Consider the following 26,521-nt stretch of genomic DNA (forward strand, 5'->3'; position numbering starts at 1 on the left):
TTTATTTAATATTTTTTTTTTATTGAAATTGAAATGAATTTTTTATGACTCATGCCTAGCTCTTGACCGATGCCACGGCGCTACTATGCCGGTCTCTTCCGACCAATCCAGCGATTTACGCCTTCCGGAGCGTGGCGCATTTTCGACCACCTCTACACCAGAACGTTGAAACCTTCGTAGTGCGGTGGAAATGGAAACTGTATCGGGTCCATAAACTGCACAAATTTTATTGGCGGCTTGAGATGCTTTTTTGCCTTTATCGTAGTAGTACTGTAAAATATGCCGTATTTTCTCTTTATTTTGCTCCATGCTTGCGACGCTATAACTCACGAACGACTTAGAAGAAACAACAATCAATCAAACACGTGTTAGCGCGTGAAATGAGCTTTCCAAAAAGGTATAGCATGACCCGATGCGACGAATAAAACTAGAACTACGCGCTTTCAGCGCCAATTAGCGAAAGTACCGCAAGACTTTTTTGACAACCTAATATATAGTAAAATATATGAATAAATTAATGCACTTAAAAACTTCAATTTGACCTGGTGAAACACCAACAGACCGCAACAGACCCACAAACACAGAAATACATGGACTCCAACGTTGCATTTAAAATTCGCTGCAATTACTAAACAATAACAAAAGCTTTATGCACACATTTTCCGAGTGCACATGCAAGCCGATTGCAACAAATTGTGCCAAATATGCATAATAAGTACATTTACATACATATATGTATATTTAATAGCAACTGCTTTTCCTGCGACCCATCGCTGCTGTGGTGTGTCCCTGCATAATTTCTGCTCCAAAAAATCAACATAATAAATTAATTTCGAATGCCATAATCCATCATAATTAAAATGCCTAGTTTCGTATCTGTTTGCCAAATAGCTTAAGCGGTTTTCAATAAAGCAATCGAAATTTAATTTTGTTCATAAGTAGGCAAGTCCGCGCAGCAGAGACATCTACTTCTGGGTGTGTGTGTGTGTGACTTGTGCTGGGTAGGGTGCGAATCCGTTACTTTGCGCAGCCAAAACCGCAGAATAATCCTTTTTAATTATGTTGACAGTGGAAGTTCGCTGTAATTTGCTTCGTTTGCGGAAAAGGTAGTTTTGCCACCGGGTAGACAGACCGTTGCGGTCGCCGATAATTAAGCTTGTAAACTTGTAAAATGGGTGGAACATTATCACCAATTTACTCACACAAATATATATACCAGTAAATATATTTTAATGGTTGTTAATTATAAGTAAATTGTTATTATATTTTTTTAGTAATAGCAGAAATTTTTTGAATTATATATACATGTATGTATATTTATATACGGTATACAATTTTATTAAATGTTAAAATCATTATTAATAACATCAAAGCCTACCTTGCGATGGATGAATCATATCTGAAGTAGTGTATACGTAGTCCAGAAAGCTTACAATGCTATAAAACGAGGCGCCCAAGGCAATGAAATGCATATTATTAGAAAAAAAGAATAGTTCAACGATACCTTAAATATTTCAGTTCTGAAGTATAGATGAAAAAAATTCCGAAAGTCTTGAGATATCTGCTTTTAAGACGTAATACAACAGTGAGCCTAAGCAATATATTAAATAATGACCTAAGCTTTTGTTGAGTGATATTAACTTAATATTGACTATCACATAAATATTTATATCGGGTGATTTTTTTGAGGTTAGGATTTTCATGCATTAGTATTTGACAGATCACGTGGGATTTCAGACATGGTGTCAAAGAGAAAGATGCTCAGTATGCTTTGGCATTTCATCATGAATAGACTTACTAACGAGCAACGCTTGCAAATCATTGAATTTTATTACCAAAATCAGTGTTCGGTTCGAAATGTGTTTCGCGCTTTACGTCCGATTTATGGTCTACATAATCGACCAAGTGAGCAAACAATTAATGCGATTGTGACCAAGTTTCGCACTCAGTTTACTTTATTGGACATTAAACCAACCACACGAATGCGTACAGTGCGTACAGAAGAGAATATTGCGTCTGTTTCTGAGAGTGTGGCTGAAGACCGTGAAATGTCGATTCGTCGCCGTTCGCAGCAATTGGGTTTGTGTTATTCGACCACATGGAAGATTTTACGCAAAGATCTTGGTGTAAAACCGTATAAAATACAGCTCGTGCAAGAACTGAAGCCGAACGATCTGCCACAACGCGACACAGCTCGCGATTCTATGGCCATTTTGAGGGAAAACTTCGGAGAACAATTCATCTCAAGAAATGGACCCGTAAGTTGGCCACCAAGATCATGCGATTTAACGCCTTTAGACTATTTTTTGTGAGGCTACGTCAAGTCTAAAGTCTACAGAAATAAGCCAGCAACTATTCCAGCTTTGGAAGACAACATTTCCGAAGAAATTCGGGCTATTCCGGCCGAAATGCTCGAAAAAGTTGCCCAAAATTGGACTTTCCGAATGGACCACCTAAGACACAGCCGCGGTCAACATTTAAATGAAATTGTCTTCAAAAAGTAAATGTCATGAACCAATCTAACGTTTCAAATAAAGAACCGATGAGATTTTGCAAATTTTATGCGTTTTTTTTTTAAAAAAAGTTATCAAGCTCTTAAAAAATCACCCGATATTAGAGCTGTTAATCTTACGGCAGCCTGGAGTCTCACATTCACTTGTAAGCCCTAAATACCGAGTATTAATATGCGATCAATCTATTGACACAGAGATAATGAAGAATGTAAAATATTTAAGGGTATGGTGTGACAGTAAAAATGTTTCAGACAGCGCCAAAAATCAGATAGAGAGCGAAGTTTACTCGTATCTAAATTTTTTGACAGAAAAGATTTCTCTAATTGTGGCTACTTGCAGTAATATCGCTAGAAAATATTATTCAAAGAAAGACAGCAGCCAAAAGTAAGTCTATCTGACAAATTTTAAGAATTGAGAATTGTTTAAAGGTGCTTGAAAATTGTTAAACCTAAAAGAATCTGGTGGAACTTGAACCTGTGGGCAAAAAATAGTAAGACTTTCTAATTTTATTTCGCCTCCGTTCGGCGTAATTTTATTTTTCTAGGTTGGTATGATTATCAGCGACATCTGTGCCAAATGTCACATCAAAATAATCATTAGCGTTTAGTATACTTTTGCCTTTCTGAAGTACGTCAAGTGGCGATTTTTACGATGAGTGATATCATTCAATAACCGGCATCGTTAGAATATCGGAAGGATCAGTAAATACCATTTTGATAGATCATTTGGACCTAAGAAAAGTGGAAGCACAATTGGTTCAAAAATTACTAATTTTTTCGATAAACAGAGTCGTATTAACGTCCGTGAAACAATGCTTTACGACTACCAGGATGTCTAAAACGTTTTACTTATAACGATGAGTCTTGGATCAATGCTTATGACCCGGAAATAACGATCAGTCGGCCAAATATCGTGGCAAAGGTGAGCCGAAGCCGAAAACACATCAAAGCAGGTCAAAAATCAAGGTTATGTTGACAGTTTTCTTCAACTATCGAGGTGTGGTGCACTAAAAATTCCTTTCGGCAGGGCAAATTGACTAAAATAAATACAATTTGTGTGTTATGCGTTGTTTGCGCGAATCTATTCATAAGATAGGGCGGAATTATTGGCCGGCAACTCTTGGTTACTGCACCTGGACAATGCATCGTCGCATACTTCATTGATTCTTGGTGGGGTTTTCGCCAAATTTTCAACCAATATCGTATCGCGACCACCGTATTTAACTGATTTAGTTCCGCGCGACTTCTGGCTATTCAGCGAATTCAAACGATCGCTTCGGGAAAAGCGTTTTGAGTCAATTGAAGACATTAAACGTGAATCGTATTGAAGGCTATTCCGGATATTAACTTCAACATCTGTTTCGAAGATTGGAAAAAACGTTGGTATAAGCATATTGGGGACAAAGGGGATTACTTTGAGGGCGACGACGTAGATTTTGAAGAACTATTTTTTCTCACAGTAGTAGGTTAACAAATCAATCCTTAAACGAACTCAGATTAATCGGACAGAAAAAAGTAGCATACTCATTTTGTTTGAGATTAGATGAAATATGGGTTGAAATAATCCAATTTTGATTTTATTGATATTTGCTCAATGAATGCTTTGATTTGTTTTCTATATTTCTGTTGAGGTTACAGTATTTGTTCTTGTGGGATTGAAAAAGGATTTAGGTGAATTTTGGTTCATTATGGATAGATCTAGTTCTGGTTTGTATTGATCCAAAGATTGCTGGCGAAACAACTTATTTAGTGGAGTTACCAAATCTGTTTAAAAATAATGAAGGATTTATGCTTCGAAATATTTCTGGAATAGTTGAATGTTGCAGTTTAGACTTGGATTTGAGTAACGATGCGATAAGTGTTATCAAAAAATTGTAAACTACCAAAAATGTATAATTGAATTCGTTTATAAGAGATCCGCCAATTTGATTCCAGTTTCTGATCTACGAGAGAAAGATGTTTCAATAGAGCTCACTTCTAAGCTAAACAGTTACAAAACATTGAATATCTGTATACTTTAAAAAGGCTGCTCACAAGATCCATTTTACTTCAGTTGTCTCCTTAAACTTTATTATAATATTCATATTTCAGTCGAATTCAAGGAGGACTCCACAGTTAATGGCTCGAGTTTAGACCGCAGTAAAATGTTTATGTTTTATATTACTCAATAACGGTCGAATATAATATTTTATTGTGAATAAGAATATGTGCTTTAAACTTACTAATATTGGCATTGTCGCAACTTTGTGAACTAAACTTTTCACCAACTTCGTAATAAACGCTTGTTACAAATTTCATTCAAATGCACGTGTAAATATAACTCTGCCGGCTGCTGCTGCCCACTCCCTGACCAACACATGTCGGGCTGTCAGTTGGTCCGCCCCGTGCTGCCGCCGCCATGTCGCATATGCATGGACACGAATAATGGAGCGTCTACCTTTCTGCTGCCAGTTTTTGCCCGCCTTTCTGATTGAAAATGTGCGCACTGCGCCTCTGCCCACTCGGGCAGCAGCCGCAACGTCCACAGCAGAAGCGCACTACTCATTCATTCATACTTTAAGTCACTGACTCACCAACTGATTGCACCATTTGGCTGGTGGATGAGACGATTGCATGGCTTGACATGCAATGTTGTTTGCTTTTTGCATGTACTTGTTGTTTTCTGTTGTTGTTGTTGTTGTTCTTTTGCTTTAGATTTGCAATGTCCTGTCGACTTCTGTCGGTAATAAATTCATCTTTTGCTGTTGACACTTGGTTGTAGCCATGCTTATTGCACGCACAGACACTCCGACACACAGCAGAATTGTTCACAAGCAACAAACAATAGTTCTTATGGCAAGTGCTGTTGTGTTGCATGCTTGTATACACTCACATAGCCACATGTTCGGTTTTTGCTGCAACAAGCGTTCTTGCAAGTTGCAACTTATCCGCCTGTCAGGCAGCCCTTCTACCACCAGCTGCTGCCGCTGCCACAGCTAAGGCAACATTTGTCCGTCCGTCCGGCCGTACGTTGTTGCATTTTGTTGCACTACTTGCCGTAACATGACGAGCAGCAGCGTTTGTTGCACGCTTGCAGTTTGTTGGCGTTAATTTATAAGCGACACAAATGCTGAATTAAATTCTGCTTTTTGTTTTATGCGCCATTTTTGTCGGCTGCACCGCCACCGCGTGCCGCGTGCCTGCTCCTTCAAGTGGCCGTCCTTCTAAAATCGTCTTATTTTGTTGCAGGTTGATTTGTTCGGTGTTCTGTGTGTTTTCTCAATTTGATTTTTCACTTTTTGTTTTTGTAGTTTTCGTAGCCGCTCTTTGGTTGCCATATAAAATCGTGTTTTTATGAATGCAATAATCATAAAAAGTGGCACAACCAACAACAACAGCACGAGCTGCGCCAAACATTGGGTACATCATCAAAAGCAACAACAACAAAAAAGTCCAGATGGAATTCTGGAGCTGCAGAGATCCCAAGAAAAACACCAAAATCAAGTCGGACAGATTGAAGTGAAATTGAGAAGAGTCACAGTGGGTAAAAATGGAGATGTGTAATGTAAAACTTTATGATAAGAATTTGAGCAAAATTTAAAGAAATATGAAAGTGGAGTTTAAGAAAATGACTCCACGATTCAGTACATTCCATCTACCATACATAGTAAAAAGATCTGAAAACGTCGTTTTGAAAAGACATATTTCTTAAGATCCGAATTTAAAAGTGAAAAAAGAATCAAAAATGTTCCCAAGCCCCTGGTAATCTTCAAGTAAAAAAACTGTAGCCTACATTCAGGGTGATATTAAAATTTAATTTTCAAAATTACCTAGTCTGACCTCCATTTTTGGAACCTAATTAAACAAAATTGCGCTAAAACCCAACACACTGTGCTCCAAACTCCTAACTTCGGTCGGCGATTCGTCGCGCTTTTTATGCCTTTTCGCATCATTTTCGTAATTTTGTAAACATATTTTATTTAAAACCTACTCAACCTTCAGCCGTTCAGCCCCTTTCTGTCCGCCGTTTGTCAGCTGTCACTTTGCCTAAGACAAACGGCGGCGCACACGTACATGCATGCTGTCTGCACTCCCCGATGCCTTTCTCCCACCTGCGGCGGCTCATAGTGGCAACTCGTCGCTCACATGCGCGGCTGTTGCAGCGGCATAAGCAACAGCAGTGGCAACTACACCCGTTTCGGTTGCAACTTGCAGTTGCAAGAACAATTAAATGTGATTACAAATGGCATTGAGGGCTCTTCGGCGCAAAGAAAGACTTGAGGCGGCGGCTGCGTCTTCATTCCGCGCTTTTTGACTTGTTGACAAGTTCGCGGCATTGCTGCGTCCTCGTACCCGCTTCTACGACGAAGTGTACTTGTTGCAATCTGTTGTTGTTGTCGGTGTTTTGCTCTTCGGTTTTTTGTCCGTAAATATTCGCTGATTAATTGGAAACGCATGTGATATGCGAGCGCAGAGTGAATTATTGCCGCTGCGATTTAATTTATGACTCTCACGACATTCCTTGCCCTTAACATATTTTTTAACAATTTGCGCCTTTTTATATAAATTTGTTGCTTTCGGCAACTGCGAAGTGCTTTGTAAATGCTTGCGTGTATGTGTGAGTGTGCTCTCGGGCTATTTAACCGCCGTTGTCAACTGGCTAATTGTGTGGAGTAGTGAAAAATAATTGGCTGAGATAAATGTGTCAATAATATGGAGTGGGATGGAAATTGCATGCGATAAAGAACACTTGAAAATGTCTAAAAATAGCAACAAATAATTTTGCAATAAATTAGCAACTGAGACAGATGACTTGGCCAAAATATATACAAACGCAAACTAAATTTAACAAAAGCGTTAAATATAGCAAGTGAAGTATGTACAGTCAAGTCATTCTTATATTATTATTATTTCACTTCAAAAAAATTAATAATAATAAACAAAACCTATTAAACATTTAAAAAGCTAGCGATTGCACCGGAGCCAGATATCCTTCAGAAATACAAAAGGTTTCCTACAAGAACTTGATTCCGACCTTTCAGTTTGTATGGCGGCTATATCCTATAGTTTGTGATCTGAACAATTTTTTCTGAGATTACATTATTGTCCATGTCAAATATCTGAATATGAAAAAGTGAAGATCTCTCGATATATGAAAAAGTTTTCCACACAAGAACTTCATTCCAATCGTTCAATTTGTATTAAAGCTAAAGAGTTATACAATTCGAGGTTCCCTACTTTTGGAGAAAAAACACAGAAACTTCAAATTTAATGGGGGAATGTTTTCTATCATTCGATAGAATATTTTCGGCATTTATTTTTTGAAGATTCTTTCTTTCAAATGTTGACCGCGACTACGTCTCAGATGGTCAATCCATTGACTCCAATTTTCGATGACTTGTTCGAGCGCTTTGACTGGTAACTGCCGTATAACACTTGTGAAGTTTGCTCCAAGGCCTGAATCGCAGCAGGATTGTGCGGATAGACTTCACACTTTACAGAACCCAACAGAAAAAAGTCTAATGGTGTGATATCACACGATCTTGGTGGACAATCAACCGGTCCAAAACGTGAAATTATTAGCTCACCGAAGTGGTCTCTCATTAAATTTATTATTGCCTTGTATGGGAAGTGGCGTCGTCTTGTTGAAGCCAAGTGTCACCGAGATCACGAGCATCAATTTCTGGCATTAAATAGTTAGTTATTATGGCGCGATATCAGTCAGCACTAACGGTTACGTTCGTACCGGTATAATTTTTACAGAAATATGTGCCAATGATTCCAGCGGCCCACAAACTATAAACTTTTCTGGATGAAATGACAGCTCTTGAATCGCTCTTCATCTCAAATGTGGCAACTTTTGAGCCAAAAATGGGCCTTATCGTTGAACAAAACTTGGCTCGAAAATATCAGGTCTTTTCAAGAGCCCATAAAGCGATGCGACGACGCTTGGGAAGGTCGCGGCTTCAATTCTTGACCACGCTGTATTTTGTAAGCTTTCAATTTAAGAACTAGACGTAAAATGCCTCAAGTCGTTCCGTACTCTCAACTACGGCTGCCATATTTTCTTCACTGCGTGCTGGACGTGGTCTATTTGGTGAAATACATTATTATCCTATAAAGAATGCTTGGTCTCAACGCTCAGTAAGCCGATTATGTTGACCATAAGTTGAGCGAAGGGGGCGAACAACATTCTTTACAGAACGTGAAGTTTCGTAATAAAGTTGAACGATTTGTAAACGTTGTTCAGACGTAATTATTTTTATGATGAAATGCCAAACAATACTGAACAAAATTAAGATGACAGATTGACAAGACTCTCGCGTGATCTACCAAAAAAAGACTATTCAAAAAATAACTCTAATTCGATCACCTGTTATATTTGTATGCTATATTGGTTGGATATCGGCGGTGTCGACAAATAAGCAGCTTTTTGGAGAGAAAAGACCGTATGCAAAAACTTAGAGACCATTTCGCCTTTATACAGCTGGTCATGCTGATCATTTATATGTATGTATGTATATTCATTACTGTCTCAGCCGTTCCTTTCAATGTGTTATAAGCTTTCGTGGCAAATTTAATATTTCATATTCAGGGTATAACGAAACTGATGCCAATAATGGCATCATGTATATTAACCGTGCTCTGTGCTAGGTGAACAAGGCATGTGCGAAACGAAGAGGAGAAGGTCTTTCACATGATAGTGATGAGGATGGACTTTTACAAAAGTCTTTTACGGAGGAACAATCAAAGAATTCTTGAAATGATTTTAGAAAATAAAGAAGAAAACATGAAGTTAGATAAGATGGCCGACACTCTAAATATATTAAAGGAAAATCGCAAATAAATGTGGAAATAGTTTTAAAAGACCAAATACTAATCTTAGTGAATTGTTTATGTAAGGTTCTTTCATTTTTATATGTTTCAGAAGAATTGGAATGTTTAGGTATATTTGTTGTGTTTTATGGACACCACTTCAAAAAGATTTTGATTAATTTTTAGTTAAAATATGCTATTGTAGTTATAGTGATCAGTTCCATTAATGGCATAATCTAAAAAAAAACCGGAAATAGCTTGGTTATGATTTTTTCAAAATATTCGGTTATATTGAAAGAGGTTTTTCGAAGGCACTGATTTATGAACATTCCAAAGAACTTTTCGGTAATATTTATTGAGTAGAGGTCATAAAAGGGACATTTACTTAAATCTAAAAGTACTGAGATAGGAATTGAAACTACTTGACTCTCTTGTGCTAGGCCTAAAAAGTCACAGTTTATACCAATTCAATTGTACGCAGGCTGCTTATTATTACTAAGTTATGTAGTAACCTCTCTACTAATAAAGTTTCTACAGGTAGCAACACTTTTCGCATGCACTGTACTCGGTGTGAGTTTGTCTGCGAAAATTAAAAAAGTAAAAATTGTATGAAAACTTTATAATGAAGCTTAAATGCAAATAGTCATAAATCATCTGTGAAATGTGATATGATATCGGCCAACCACAGGCAGTGCAACAACCACCATGTAGACACGCGTGCATGAGCTTGTGTGCAGCGAACGTCGATTGCAAGCCGCCAAACGTGCTGCAAGCACTTTTCCACCGATTTTTGCCTGACGGTTGGCCGCTGTGGGCTAACGTTGGCAGATTTTGCTGCTCGAGGCCGGGAACACTGACTCTGCAGAGCGTCTAACTGCAATGTATTGTGCCACAGTTGCCTGTAATTATTTGCAACAAAAATTTGCTTCATACGAAACAAGGAAATTATGACGACCAACAACAAATTTTCAAATGTACAGTTACACAATTTCGAAAATAGCCACAAATCACACAGTCATACATACGTATGTAAAAAAAGTTGAAGAAAATTACCTCAAACTAACTTTCAAAAAATATGTGAACAAGTTTTTTTTTTAAACTGGTGTAAGCGCCAAAAAAATCTCGTGAAATTAAATATGCTATAAATATGGAGCCGAATATTCTCAATAATCCGCGGCGTGAATTTTAATTTATTGAAATAATCTCGTATTCCAATTGCGCCATTGAATATCTCATTTAGCTTTTAATTGCCTCATTGACACTTATCGTATGACGTTGCATGTTGTTGTTGTTGCATAAAAAAGCGCATTTAGCATTGCGGTAGTCGGGTGCGGTCCAAAGTGCTAAGAATGTCGCCAATAATTTATCGTGCCACTTGATCGCACTTGAAAAGAGGTGTTGAAAATTAATTTATTGCCAACGGAGATATTGAATTCCAGTTGGCCGTGGCAGTACGAAGTATGTGGATGTCTGTCTGTCTGTATGTGCTACTTGCTGGTATTTCACTATCTGCCGGACGATTGCCTTGGCTGTACACCTTTTTCTTTTAGTTTCCGTTTTTGAAGTGCTCTCGTTGCTAGCAAAGTATTTATAATTTGCCACTCTATTTGAGTACGCACCAAAGCTTCAGTCTTTCGGATTTTATTAGTTTGGTTTGTATTCCGATTGGAGTGGAAAAGTTTAAATTAAAAATACGAATGCACTATATAACATTTATAGTGGGGTGAAAGATGAAAAATTATTTTTTACGAAGTTGCGGTTCAAATTTCGGGATTTGGCAACCCTGATGTTGCAATCTGGACTCACTTTACACTTTACTCTTTATCGTGAAGTTTGACATTTTTGATGTTATTCATTCTCAGAACGTTTTGAGATACGAGCGCTATTTGTGTTGTTTACAGTAACTTAAAATATTCAGCTCGGCCTAAAAATGGAAATAAATCTCGAACATTTCAAGACAAATTTCATGAAAGTCGTCCAAAATCAGTTGTTGTTCCGGAAATTAAACAAGCTGATATTGCAAGATCGTCATGTGATCTATTGTACATTTAATATTGCATGATCATTTGACTGTAAAATAAATGGTTCCCGTTGGATCCCACACAATAAGTCAAGCGCTCAAAAACGGCTTGAGAGAAATGTAAAAAAAAAAAAACGATAGCGGTGTTCCGAAACCCGTCTATGACTTCGTGTCAGGTGATGATTCGTGGGCGTTTCCGAATGAGCCGAATCCAACAAAAGTTGTTGGCTTTGCGCATCGTTTTAAGAGTCATATACCTCATAATCCTAACTTGAAGTAAGAGGTCAACGTTTTCCGACACCGGAAGAGGCAGTGGAAGTGTTCAAAAAGCATGTTTCGAGGACACCTTAATCTGAGTGGCAAAAATGCTTCGACAATTGGCAATTGGCTCAAACGCATGCAAAAGTGTATAGATCTTAATGGAGAATATTTTTAAAAGCAATAAAGTGATTTTCGATGATTAATAATCCAGGGATCCAGGGAAGAATTTAAGAGAGGAACTAAATAATTTAGTTTTGATACATATTTCAACATTTACGGTGTTTGCTCATTTTACTAAATCTTTCTATTACTTCTTCTGGTTCCACAGCAACGTCGTAGTTTATGTAGAGAAGCGCTAAGCTGTTCAATCCTCTTTGGAGCATCGCTATTCTGAGCCAAGTCTTGATTCGGCGCAAAGAAGAAAAGTATCGTTCAGCGCTAGCATTTGAGGCTGGCAATGTGAAAAGTACATGAAGAAGAGTACTATGGCCTTATAAGGCAGAATGCACTACCGTTCTCGTAGTCATTTGCATCTTTCATTGTTGTTGCCAAAGCGCTACTTCTGCTTTGAGCTGCTTTCCTGGCAAGATTTTCCCAAAACGACATAGGCATTCAATGAGTACAATTACATCTTTTTCCTCTAAATTTAGGTTAAGTTTTGGTAACAGCCGACTTAAATTGAAACTTTTTCAAGAACTTCATCGAAAAACCGCGTTTTTAAATCCTGCGTAACCGTGTCATTGAGTGGAGTACCTATATGCAGAAACCCTGTAGAAGATGAGAATTTCTTTGAGATGAGTAGTTGTTTCGATGAATCTGACGACCACATGTTCCGGGTTTTTTTACTTCTACATCTAATTTTTCGGCCATCTGTGTAACATTTGAAAAAATTTCATTAAAGTGATGATCAGCATGCATTCTTCGTGTGTTCAGTGTTGCATCTAATGTTGTTATGACGTTTGATGCTTTCGAAAGGTCGATTGATTCATTCTACAGAATCACACTAAGTGGCTGCGTCAGTGACAAAACATCACTGAGACAGAAAATTCCAACAATAAATTCGAAGTTGCACAGTAGAGTGACCAGATTCGATGCTTTCGGTGAAGTCGTTCTATTCTTCCAACCGCCTATTTTTGTCAGTGCTTGAACGATTTCTAAAAGGGCGACTGGGAATTGAAGAACGGCATCATATTATTGTACCCGCCTTGTCTCACAAAGCTGCACAAATTTTTTGCCCAGGAATTGAGCTAAAACCGTATTACGTTTCGGTCTTGAAACTTGAAAAAACATTATAACCTCTCTGAATATTTCACATATCTCTCTATTATCGAATGTTTAAGTGTTGATTTTTTATGAGTTTTGTGGCTCATTAGAAATAATATATAACTTTTAACTTTTGGGGGGAGCTACTCTACCGCAGCGCCCCCCGTTGATCCGCCCCTACACTATGGCTACTTTCGCTAACCAAGCAGTCTTCTGAATAGAAATCGCTGATATGATAACACTGTTACAAATTGCTGAATCATTTTGTATTGATCACACAATCTAATATTTCTCAAAATCGCAAAAGCACTCGGCATTAAACCAGCATTACGGTATTCCGGAACTTACAACTCTTTATGCCACTTAAAGCCGCTTTACCATCTATTACCTCAACAGTGCCTTAATTGTTCATACATAAGTAGGTGTGAAATACTTCGTTTGATTATTTTGGAAAAGTAAATACTTTTATATTTGTAATGCCCCACATTAAGAATTAAGCAAATATAAATACTAGTTTACACATGTATTACATAAAACTATGTATACATAACAATATAAATTTTTTATACTTATTGAGGTAATGCCAACTTTGCGTTGACGCTATCACAACCAACTTAATTGTCTGTCATTATTTGCCTTTTTCAGTTGCTAACCTTTGTTTGCTTAAACATAGAAAGATAACTGCTTGTAAGTACTTCAACACACACACAGGGTGCGCCATCATTTACGCCCTATTACTAATTTACATTTTTAGTTGGTGTTAATGAGCAAAAATTAGTCAAAAAATATTCACTCAAGATGAAGAAACGTTGTGGCATAACCGAGATAACGAAGGAAAACATCTTTGGACCATACTTTTTCAATGAAAATCTAAGCAGTCGATAGAAATCTATACCGATGAATGTTGGAAGTTATCATTAAGCAGATCACTGACGCGCTTAATGCAAACGTTGGTGCAGAAATCACTGCAATATCGTTCAAGTTGCTTGGAAAAGTATTAAAAATATTGAAAAATAGCAATTTTGATTATGTTCGAAAAATGTGGGAAGTGGAATGATTTTGTTCTTAAAAAAGTATCCTAAAGAAATCGAGAAGAGCCAAACTGAAAAGGTCAAGTGTTTTTCTCAGAAAAGTATCTCAAATACTATAAAAGACCAAATTGTTTTCTTAAAGTTGTTCAATATTCACAAACCGGCATGAAAGAGTACTCACCCCGTACAACAGCTACAACATTCCGTTACACTTATGTTTAATTCTAACTATGTAGTTTTCTCTTTAAAATTTTAAATCACTTACCTTAATAATAGAAGCTCTGCTCCTTGATTTCATTGAAAGTTATTAAACAAATTTTGTTAAATCACTCAAATATTCGAAATATTTTTTCTTTTGATACTTTTGTTTACAATCGATTTTCATACTGTTTTTATTTAATTCTGTTACTGGCCATAATATTTATTGTTACACAAATGTGCGAGTTTCTATTTCTCTTTCATTATGCCTTCGTTTATTTATTTAATTGATTTTATTTGCCTAAAACAAAAACCCACAAAAATGTTATGCTGCAATGTACAGTAGTCATGTTGCATGTGGCGTCATAAATATGGATGTAAGACTATTACAATGCAATGTTTTGTTTCAATGTGAAATAAATAAATTCTTACCTTATATTTTTAGCTAAACAATTTTTGGCTAAAATTCATAAACGAAATCAGAGTAAAACAAATAAATCACAAATAAAAGTTATCACAATTTCATTCAAAGATATAAATGGACGCATTCCCAGCAAACAATGAAATTTGATACATTGGTTTGACGTAATTTTGGATTTTTTATTTTCAAGTCAAAAAAGTCTAAAAGACGTCATTTCCGGTGATCCCCCGGAAAAAAGATGCGCACGCGTTGACAGGATAGCTCCTTAATTGTAAAAAAAAAAATCCTTGAGCCAAGTCTTTAAGAATTGTATCTCAAAAACCTGTGTAAAATTGCATGAAGATTGGTTGAGGAGTTCTCCAAAAATTTTGCCAACCGACTTCAAAACCACAGTTTCGAGAAAAATAAGTTTAAAGACGGCGCACTTAGCTAGCCTCGAGCGAACAAGTTCTCAAGGCTGTATCTCCGACACCATTACTCGGATCAACTTGAAAATTTAGGACAATATTTCAGAGATGTTATAGAATAGAAAGCTGTAAGCCCTTAAAGTCTAATTGAGCCAAATGTTTCAAGTGTTTCATGATCTCAACCTCAATAATTCTATCAAATTATTTACAGTGATCCTTGCTCAATTCCAAAACTTTGTGTTCTTAGTCACTTGTCATTTCTACCATATATCTAAAAGCTTTTCTGGTTGTAAGTTAACAATGTTCGAAGAACACTTAACGAAAACGCACTTGGTGACCGTTTTAATAAAAATAATTTGGAAAGCCGAGTTTTCTAAGACAAAAATTTATATATACTCTGTAATCTTTTACACCTGGCCACGCCCTTCGGCAATCCAACTAATTGTTTATATTGTTGTGCTGTTAATTTACCGGATATTATGACAAGTTTTTCGTTTGAAAGAGTAAAGTTCAAAGCGTTTCAGAGCTTAAACAGTCAAATTTATATGCAAGAGCTTGACTTTTGTGCTATATAGGCTGGTTATATACTACTGTGAGCAAAAAATACTAAGACCTTTTAATTTAAATTTCACGCGAAACTCCATTACATTTTGATTGGTAAAATTTATTCAACGAGGGTCAAGACCACGTCGACGATCATCAACATCTACTCATGATCAACACGTCAATAAAATATAGGAATTGGCGGCTGTGAATCAACGGTTAACAGTCAGAGGTCTTACTAGCCTCGCTGAAATATCGAAAGTATCAATGAAAACCATTTTGAAAGATCCGTTGGGCCTAAAAAAAGTGAAGCCACGATTCCAATATCACTAAATATTTTCAAAAAGACTGCATGTAATGCTTTCCGGCTCCTTACGAGGATATCATGGAACGTATTTTTACTGGCGATGAGTTTTGGATCAATGCTTATGATCCGAAAACAGACGATTAATCGATCCAATATCGTGGCAAAGGTGAGCCGAAACCGAAAAAATCCCATCTAGGCAGTCAAAAATCAATATTATGTTGACAGTTTTCTTCGATTATCGAGGTGGTGCACTAAAAATTCCTTTCGGCAGGGCAAATTGTCTAAAATAAATTCAATTTGAGTGTTATGCGTTGTTTGCGCGACTCTTTTCATAAAATAGGGCGGAATTATTGACAGACAACTCTTGGTCTTTGCACCACGATAATGCACCGTCGCATACCCCATTGATTCTTTGCGAGTTTTTCGTCAAATTTTCAACCAATATCGCGCCGCAACCCCTGATATAGCTCCGTGGGTCTTCTGGCTATTCAGCAAACTCAGACGACCGCTCCGGAGAATCCATTTTGAGTAAATTGAAGACATGAAGCGTGAATCGCTACGCGCATTGAAGGCTATTTCGCAAATTGGCTTAAACATCTGTTTTCAGAATTGAGACCAAAGGGAATTAATTTAAGTGGGACGGCCTAGATTTCGAAGAATAAATTAAGAATTTTAACGTTATAAACAAAGTCTTACTATTTTTTGCTCATAGTAATATTATATATTATATAATGTATATAAAGCTGTAGCGAAAAGTTTGGCCGAATCGGTTCATGTGTAGAAGCATACAACTGCAAATATGTATGAATGTATATCGAAAAATATACACATATGGAATAAATATATATTTATATACGTATATGTATATACATAAGCAGAAATTTTAATTCTATACAACCTCCATTTATTCTTGTAATTTGTAAGGCTTTTCAAAAATTTAGAATATCATTCACTTACTTGTTGATTTACTAAACAAAAACATAAATTAATTCTTTACCTCAAGTTGACGTTGCACACAATTAGCATTGCAACAACAGTTGCTTCAAGTAGAGAAACAACAAATTTTATGTTCATTTCAGTTAATTTTTCTTTTTAACTGGATAAACTGCGTTTGTTGTATAAAATGCTGCACATATGCAATCAACTTACATATGTTTGTATATGAATATAGATATACTATACATACATATATGTATGTATACATATTTGTATACAATTGTCAATAAACATATATGTACACATATACATAGATATTCAGAAGTATGTATACGTTCATAATATTTCAAGCATTTCTTTCCAAACTTCAATGGAATTTCAGCGCAATATTTGCACAGCTTTTTCTCTGTGCAACAGCAAAAAGACTAAAGCAAAGCAAATGCTCTTGAACATAATAAAAATTTAAACAAAGCTTTCTTATAAATTGTCTATAAACAAGTCAACGACTGAAGTGGGAATGTACATAATGATAAGTGCACAAATTTAATACTTTAACTTGCCTTTAAATTACCTAAAAATGTGTAGTCACAAGCCATAATTAAGCGAAGAATAAGAGGAACCGTACAGAAAGTCAAATAAGTAAGCGTTTAACTAGCGACTGTTTTTTTTTGGCAAACAAAATAGCGGTAATTATATTTTATCCACCAATTTGTCACATTTTATTGTTTGGCTTTCTATGCGAGTCGCAGACATAAGCAAGTAAGTAATATAAGTATATTACATAATAAAAATTTTATTGTAAAAGCGTGCGCCGCTCGTTAAAAATAGAGAGGAGAAAGAAGCAGTTTGCGAGATACCCAGTTCGCTCGTAGTAAACAGTTGATACGCGCTCGAACGCCATTCATTCAGCGAGTCATTCATTCCAAGCGGCACAGCAACTGTGTACACACGTCACTAAATATAGTTTTCTTTTGCGCTCTCTTCAAGGTCTGCACAATGTAGTGACGCACTGTCGTAATCGCCAGGTGATTGTCCTCTTGCTAAGTCAGTATTCATATTACAGTAAACTTGTTAAATGCAATAGGACACGTTCTTTTTATAAATGAGTCATTCAGAAAACTTTTAATTCATGAATTTCATTTAATATTCGCGCATTGTATTGCTCATGAGAATATCATGTGTTCATTTCATATAAGACAATAAATAGTTCTTGAGAAATAAAATTGCTCATCAGTTTACTAAAATGCAAACATTTTGTGGTAGGTCAATATCTTGAGAGGGATGAAAAGTTCGTATCGTTTTTATGGAAGAACGACAGATTGTAGGTTTCTACTTGGATCTAAGTATATACATAGAAGATCTGTCCTTGAATACAATTTATCATAGCCCTTTGTTACAAATAGAGATTGTCAGTTATAAATTCGTCAATATTTTCTTTAATGCTTCTAATGTTGATGGTTCATTGTTTCAAAATCTAAGTCATAGTCAAAACAAAGGTTCCTGAGTGCAAGAGTTAATGATCAAACTAACAATTTTGTGAAAAAAAACATTATTTAATGTTAAATTCTCAATTTTTATTTGTTTTTGAATGAAACGATTGTTTTTCACTTATTTTTAATTTGGTGAAATCTCACACACTATAACTGTAATATCTATAATATATATATATTTAATAAAATATAGCTCCAATGCAATCTCTAATAGTCAGACATAAAACGGAAAACTTTCTGTTTATAAACTGGTTTAGTCCTATGTGGGGATCTGCAGCAGATTCCGACCTCGTAATTTCTAGCGTCTAGCACACAGTGAAGAAAATATAGCAGCATGCAAAATACAGTCTGTGAAGGAACTGATGCCGCTCGACCTTCCCAAGCGAATCTCCTTCGCTCTATGGGCTCTCGAAATGTTCCAAGAAGATCCGACGTTTTCTAGGCAAATTTTGTTCAGCGATAAAGCTCATGTTTGACTCAGTGGGTAAGTAAACAAGCAAAATTGCCGCATTTGAGACAAAGAGAATCCTGAGAACGTAACCGTCAATGGTGACCATTATCACGTTATGTTAACCGACTATTTGATGCTTGAAATTGAAGTTCGTGATTTCGGGGACATTTGGTTTCAACAAGACGGCAATGGATTTATTAAGAGAACACTTCGGTGAGCAGGTAATTTCCCGTATTGTGTGGGTCGATTGGCCACCAAGATCGTGTGATGACACGAAATGCTCGAAAGAGTCATCGAAAATTGGACTCAATGAATGGACTATCTGAGGCATAGTCGCGGCCAACATTTGAAAGAGAAAATATTCAAAAAATATTGCCAAAAAATGTTCTTTTGAATGATAATAAAGATTCCTCATTAAATTTGAAGTTTCTATGTTTTTTCTTTAAAAAAGTGCTAAGCCTCGATAACCCTTATTGAAGATTAATATATACAAGTATTAAATAATATGGAACCAATTTATTTAGATGACTTTATTTTTATTAACTAAAAACAATAACTATTACTTAACATAATTTGTTTTGTATTTTTGTAAATAATTAAACACATAATAACTAAAATTTTTATAGATTAAAATATCGAACTATAATACAAATAAAATTTCTAAAATTTATCGCTTAAACAGAATGTAGTCTTTGGAATGAGCACATTGGTATTTTGTCATAATTATCAATTAACATATTTCAGCTAACTACTACTCGACTTAGTTTTACATGAATCGAACACTCAGTTTCAATTAATGATTAACATTGCAGTGATTGTAGTGATCGCGTTGCCAATCTGTAAATAAACTCGCGAATGCAAATATTTTGCGACGAAACACAATTAGTCATCAAAACACACGAAACCGTGCCAAAAGACAGTAAGAAGGGGAAGAGAAAATAAAAATATCAAGTTAGAAGGCGCTCGAAAGCTTCCTATGCAAGTACTCACCGCTGCCGGTCAGGCAATTCTCGCGCAGCATATCACAGTGGCTGTAGAAGAACTGATGATCGCCGTTATATGAAGCGCAAATCGCTTTGAACGCGTCGCAGCCATCTAGAGCGCCTGCGCACGGGTGACTGCCGAAGATGGCCAGAGCGATGAGCACCAATACCAGTAGCAAAACAATAACACTGACTATTAGCCAAATGGCGAGGCGACACCAAGGCGCTTTGCACGGCGCGAACATTGACACGCCGTTGGAGCCGATTAGAACACTGAGACGATAGCGCGCACAGTCCAAAAATAGCGTAAAGTAGCGGTGTTCGCAACACCTCGATTCTGAGACTTATTTTTATTTCTAAGTAAACGTTATCTAAGCGCTAAGCCATCGAAGTAGGCTAACCGTTTGACAAGCGCGCGTGAGCTTGAAACGCACACGAGTGGAGCGCGCACCAAGCATAGCTGAGCTGAACTGAACCAAACCGAAGCGTTATGATCTGAAATGTATTGAGCTTAGCAGCGCCAGCGTCGCGCGTTCGCGGTTGGCTGTGAGTCAGTCGCTTGCTGGCGGTGCGTGCTCCGCGGCGTCCCTAATGCCACTCAAAGTCACGGCGCGTCGCGCACGAATTTTCGCTAAACTTATTTACGCTCTTACTCTTGTTATTGTTCGGCTCTATTAACAGCACTTTAATATTTAAATTTTTCACAGTTACGCTGCTAATTTATCGACCGCTTTTCATGCACTCGCTCAATTTGAAAATTTTTTATAAAAACGTTGAAAAAAACAACACTTGGTGAAATCAGTTGGGCCGCGGCTCTGCTTAAGCATGCAAATAAGCACCTTTTGTGGTGCTGATAAACAATTGTCAGACACAATCAGTTGCTGTCGTATTTGTTGTTGCACTTATTGCTCGCCTTATTTGTGTGTTTGTTGGAATTTCGTTGTGCAAGCTCTTTCCGCCTGCCAACAATTGCTCGCCTTGTCGAGTCTGTCTATTTGCTCGCCTCTTTTGCATTTACTATTATGAACTACTTAGCAAATTTTTTCATTTATTTTTTTTAATACGGACAATTTTATAGGTTTTTATACAGTTAGTCAAGCTCATCACTGTTGCACCGCTGCACTCATTCTACTTCCGTAAACGACTGTCAGTGGTTCACTCACCGCCGTCATAGAGCAAGGTAATATCTAGTATCTGTGCGCACAGTTACCCACCTTCACTAGCGGTATAGTTATAACCGACAACAATGAGCTTGCATCACAATCACTCAGAACTTAAGCAGCCACGCCAAGGCACAGTGTTGTGTGACAGCAAAAAACAGCGCGTAATTTCGGTATGTGGAAAAATATTTGCTACATAGCTCAAAAATTCTAACAACATTTAAATTTTAAGCTACTGTGTCATCTTTATCATACATTGTTAACCTTACTTAAAATTAGATACATTTTGCCTTTTTTAACGTTAAAAACATTTAATAGAAATGAATAATAACAATAAACCCCAGGTTTTAAAAATATTGGAACCTTATAGCTAAAAATTTTCTTATCCACGTCTGTTAAACCTTCTTCTAAGTTTATAAATTATATACTACTTGAGTTATCACCAAAATAAACAGGAATCGGATTAGATATAGCAAGTTATGCGTAAGGGTTTTTCAAAAAGACGCAACAAAAGTAGACCGATAGAGATGTCTTTAAATTCTTTCTCTTCAGTAAGGTTTCATCATAGAAAGATGTACGATCCAAGAATGAGGCGAAATTTTTAAAATTTTCTATCAAAATTCGGAGTCAGTGGCCTCAACTTTAAGTGCGCTACGTCCAATTTATGGTCATCATAATCGTCCTATCAGATCAATAATTGAGCGTCTAGTGAAAAACTTTGAATTCACAGGCACAGTATAAAATGTTCCGTGCCAGAGAGACAAAGAAGTGCTCGTAGTGTCGATAATATTAGTGCCGCTAGCGCATTAAATGACGAAGACCCAAATCAGTCTCTCACACGTCGTTCTCAAGCGTTGGGCATCTCTGTGATATAGTTGTGTCGAATTTTGCAAAAAGATCTTGTCCTAAATCCTTACAAGACCAAATTAACACATGAACTGAAGCCGCTTGCCCACCAGAATCGTCGTATGTTCTTGAATTCAGCTGAGCAACAACTTGAAAATAGTCCGGATTTCCATCGAAAAATCAATCTCCAGCGATGTGGCTTATTTCTGGCTGAATGGCTTCGTCAATAAGCAAAATATGCGCTAATGGTCATTCAGCATTCCACACGTACTCCATGAGTCACCGAAGAAATTACGGTTTGGTGTGGTTTATTGACCGGCGGCATTACTTCTTCCGTGATGATCAAGACCGTTAATGTGAATGCGATCGCTAACGCTCAGAGAATAACCGAATATTTTTGGCCCGAATTGGATTATATAGGCTTGTGAACTTTAATAGATACTTGATATGTTATGATATCATATTTCATCGAATCCCTTGAACAACAAAGCTCCTACATATCAAAGCATAGTTCTAGATAAGGCCGAACAAAAGCAAGTGAGATGTTCCGGCGTCTCTCTCAAGCCTACGTCCCTGTACTTTCTACATGGGCAACAAGTTGTGACAACCTTACAGCAATTTTTTCGAGACCGTCTGTGTAGGAGCCTTGCATGTTTTCCTTCCTCCCCTTGCACTTGATCTTGGCAAACCTGCGTGCCCCTACCGCTTACCATTTCACCTTGATCCGGCTATCAGCCACTTCGGAAATTTCATTGTGTGTGTAATTTTTAACGAAATTTATAGCCATTTTCAACAACTGTGAACCACTGTGCGATGGTTTTGGCGCATTATGCGCCACTTGTTGCCAGCATACACGCACATTGTGATTTGATGACGGCATAGCGCAGCAAACACATTCAACGTGCCACAGAATTTCCAAAGAACCAACTATGAATGTGTGTGGGTATGTAAATACATACATACAAACACAAACACACACAATAGTATGGAGTATTTGCTGTTTGAGTGCAGCGCTGCTGGTGCCATGGCAACCGGAAAACACCAGCAATTGTTGTCATTAATTGTGCAGTGTTTTAGGTGAATGGCTGCGGTTGAAATTCCATACAATTCGGGCGATGCCAAATGGGCAAGTGGTGGGAATTATATTACATGTTGCTGCCACAAGCCATCAACTAACATTCGCTGCCAGCCACTGACATTGCTGCGCCACACAGATACCCGCTGCTCAAATGCTTCGCAGTTATCGGTGTGACCGACAGCGGCGGTGTGGTGTCAAGGGAGTGCAGTTTCATTTTCCGTTGTATTTAGTTATTTACCTTTTGGGTTTTTTTTCAGCTGCGCTGTTTTGCTTTTGTTTTTTTTTTGTTTTTGGTACTTCACTTCCCGTCGACAATTACAGTTTTTGAAGCTTTTTGTGTGCGCAGCTTTATTCTGCGCTGCTTTGCCGGCTTTATTATTATTATTTAAAAAACTTGTTGTTGTTGCACGTTCTGCTCACTCTTCGCATTGTCATTAAATCTACGCTGTTGTTGTTAGTTGTAAGTGTGGTGGCATGTTGGTGTTGTTGTTGTAATTGGGCGTTCAACACGATGTTCAGCAAAGTGGAACTATGGAACTGTTGTTCGACTGTTTTCATGCGATATCGTCACGCCAACAAACACATGGGCACACATGTACATATACTATTAGTTTATAAATATTCATATAGCAAGTACTTGGGCGTGTATACCTTCATATACTATAGATATGATCAACATTGCATATGTTTGCACTCACTTCTCGAGTGTATCTCTAAGACGATCCATCTGCATTTTAAACTAATTATGGTAATTTAAGTGCTAATTAAATATATACAAGTGACCATTAGGGTGACTCTTAAAAAATTTAAGTTTTAAATCACTCACTATCAATATCACAGTACTAGTCCGATATTCCGTAATGATATAATTCTAAGCGGGTTCTATATATATCTAGATATATTTTTGACTATATACTATCTCTGGTATTTACGAAGGTAGGGTTTAAAGTTCAAGATAGGGCTTAAAGTTTGGGAAGTTCATCGCAAAAAAACACTTGTCATATATATGGTCTACCCTAATGATCGCAGCTGAAACGTCTTCATTGTATTCATCTCCGCAGTCATGTGAGTCTAATATTTCTAGCATTATTATTAAACAAATAGCAATATTATGCTGTTGTTGTTGTTTTTGGCTTGGAAAGTATACATATTTTTAATGTTTGTTGTTCGTAATAAACGAAAAGCCATGCTTTTATTTGCTTAGAGCTGCATAAACTTGCTAATTAACTTTTTTCTGGTTCGCACTTTTTTGTGAATTAATTGCGAAATGTTATTCTTCCACTTTTGGCTACGAAACTGTGTCGACAATGAAGTGGATCACACATAGGGAAGTTTGGAACTAGTTTACACTCACATTGTGGTTCATTTCTCATTTAAGTCTATTTGTTTTTAAAAGTCTAGATTAAAGGAATTCTCTATTTTTATTATGAAGTGCGCCTTAAAGTAGGTACAGTAGGTTGTTGGTTCCAGAGTTAGACTCATCTTTGACATGATCATCTTTGATTTTCATCACCGGAACAAAATTGACGAAACAAAAATTGCGCGAGATTGGGAGCATCTTGATATATAGTAGATCATAAGACCTTTACAAAGCGATAAAGCGCATTGAGCCTATCACAATTTGTTGTGGCGACCAATATCAAATTCGTCCATGTCTCCTTGTTCGCCGACGATAAGACTGCCGAGATGTTTCAACCCCAGTGTTTCGAAAACTGGACAATGAGGAAGAAACTCCACTCCCTCCGTATTTCACAACTTGTGTTTTTCAGGATTTTTAGCCTTACTGCATAAATAGCCATTGTTAGTGCGTCAGTGTCCAGTAATAACCTTTACTATTGCGGCAAGATGAAACTAAGAGTAAGTAGTTCAGAAGATCTCTCTCATCGATCAGCGCCTGCTAAATGAACACGAGGTCTTTTGGTCCGGTGTTAGAATGCAAGATGTAAGAACCAAACCCATTGCAGTGTGAATGGAATAAGGGTGCCGTCACTGGCTAGCTCGACGGCCTTGCAGTTACCAGAGACTAAATGTCTCTGATGGGAAAGCAGCTTGATGCTATTTCTGATGACGCCAGATACTCCTTGATTAGCTTTGAGCGCACAGTTAGCCAGCTAAGTGTTAGTATTGCCGCTCTGCTGTCGAAGTGAACGCATCATAGCATATGCACAGTTTCCTTGAGCCTCAGAGCGCACTTCGCAGCAGTGTACCTACTGGCAATGACCACTATGCTTTGCTTTGTTCTATTATACTTGCTCGAATATGTAAACATTTCATGACATAAGTTTGTGGTTCAGAATGACAACGAAGTGCTTCTGTATACGTATTTAATTTTTGTAAAATAATGATCACAAGATCTGTGTGCATATTCTCACTTTAAATATGGAAAATGTTTCTTCTGTGAATGGTTCTTATGAAGTGATTAAAGTACTTTCCGCCGGGCCAAACTTTCAATAAAGAATATTACTTGGCATTATGCGCTTTTCTATCAAGCTTATTGTCTGAAACGACTAGAATTATGGCGAACAACGCTTGCTTTCTTTATCACTATAATGCACCATGCCATATAATCAGTGGTTCCTCGCAACTTTTTTGCCAAAACTCGACTCAAAGCTTTCCGCAACCACAGTACTCACCTGATTTGGCTACTTGCATCTTCCGGCTTTTCAACAAACTCAAAAGACCAATGCGGGGACACCGTTTTGACACAAAATATAAATGATAAAAGCAGAATAGAAGAAAATATTGAAGGCTATACTGGAAAAAGCATTGACAAAAGTGAATTGTGACGGTCGGGGATTACTTTGAAATGATGAAATTGATTTCAAAGAATAAATAAAGAATTACATTTGGGAAACACATTTTTGATCACAGCATATATCAAGCTCCTTGAAAATTATTATTTTAAACCGCAAAAACTCGCCAAATCAACAGATCTTATAGTCAAGTTATTTGAAATATCCGAAGCTAGGCAAAGACGTGTATTCCGATATGAGCACATGCGCAGTGGAACAAGGCAAAGATATGCCAGCAATTTGCCATGCAAATCAACGCACTTGTGGGCAAGGCGGCGCATCTGTGACGGCATCCGCATAATCAGCAGACACAATTGCTACATGCGCAGTAATCATTTATTGAATGTCGCTTAAGATAAGATTGTCGCGCACAGCGGCGTGGCGGCACAAGCAGCGTGCATGCACCGGCGCAGACTGGCAGCCAGCCAGCTGACGCATCTAGAAACGCGCACACGCAAAACCTTCAACAAAGAACCGAAGCTGAGGCACAAGCGTTGCAGGTTTCACGTATTTCTGTGTGCCTACTCTGTGCTTTGTATGTACTTATGTGTAAGCCTGCACCTTTTTTGCTTTATTCCTTGCTGCGGATTGATGTTTTCATTTTCACTTCGCGCTAACAAATGTGTCGCATTTAAAATGCAAATGCGTTGGCTCGAAAGACTGGCGGGTCTGAGACCAGTTCGGCGGTGCGACGCGCATGGCACAGACGCTGGAGCGACGCGGTATAAACTTTTTGTATATAACCACAACTACACGCGCATTGCAAGCCATCTGCAGCAGCAAAGCGCCAATGTCGGTGTGCTGTTGAGTTGACCACGGGGCATTAGCTATTTTGTGGGGATAATCTGTTGCTTTGTTGCCCAACTCGTTCCGCGGCACAGGCTTATCAGTTCCGAACGGTTGCAATTGCTGTGCGCGATATCGTCGTCCATTGATGGGGCAGCCGCATCATATTGATTCAGTTCGTGTGTGTGTGTGTTATATCGGCGGTGGCCGCTGGCGGCAACTTGCGGCTGCCACGCAAGCT

The 26,521-nt window shown here is 37.5% G+C and overlaps 1 protein-coding gene across 2 annotated transcripts in view; it reads right to left on the bottom strand.

The window, feature by feature from the left end:
- LOC120774318 overlaps positions 1 to 20,726 on the bottom strand; it is a 76,374-nt gene extending 55,648 nt beyond the window's left edge. The window contains exons 1-2 of one of the 2 annotated variants that reach the window (XM_040103856.1): positions 19,626 to 20,681; positions 19,204 to 19,472 (exon numbers count right to left, since the gene is read on the bottom strand). In XM_040103856.1, the coding sequence (XP_039959790.1) occupies positions 19,429 to 19,472; positions 19,626 to 19,863 (282 nt within the window). In that variant the 5' untranslated portion in view covers positions 19,864 to 20,681 and the 3' untranslated portion in view covers positions 19,204 to 19,428. Of the gene's footprint in view, positions 1 to 19,203; positions 19,473 to 19,625 lie in introns of those variants that run through there. The other variant, XM_040103855.1, reaches the window with a different exon arrangement.
- Positions 20,727 to 26,521: the final 5,795 nt, after the last annotated feature.

The sequence above is a fragment of the Bactrocera tryoni genome, chromosome 4 (assembly GCF_016617805.1).
Source record: "Bactrocera tryoni isolate S06 chromosome 4, CSIRO_BtryS06_freeze2, whole genome shotgun sequence".
In the NCBI taxonomy this organism is placed as follows: domain Eukaryota; kingdom Metazoa; phylum Arthropoda; class Insecta; order Diptera; family Tephritidae; genus Bactrocera; species Bactrocera tryoni.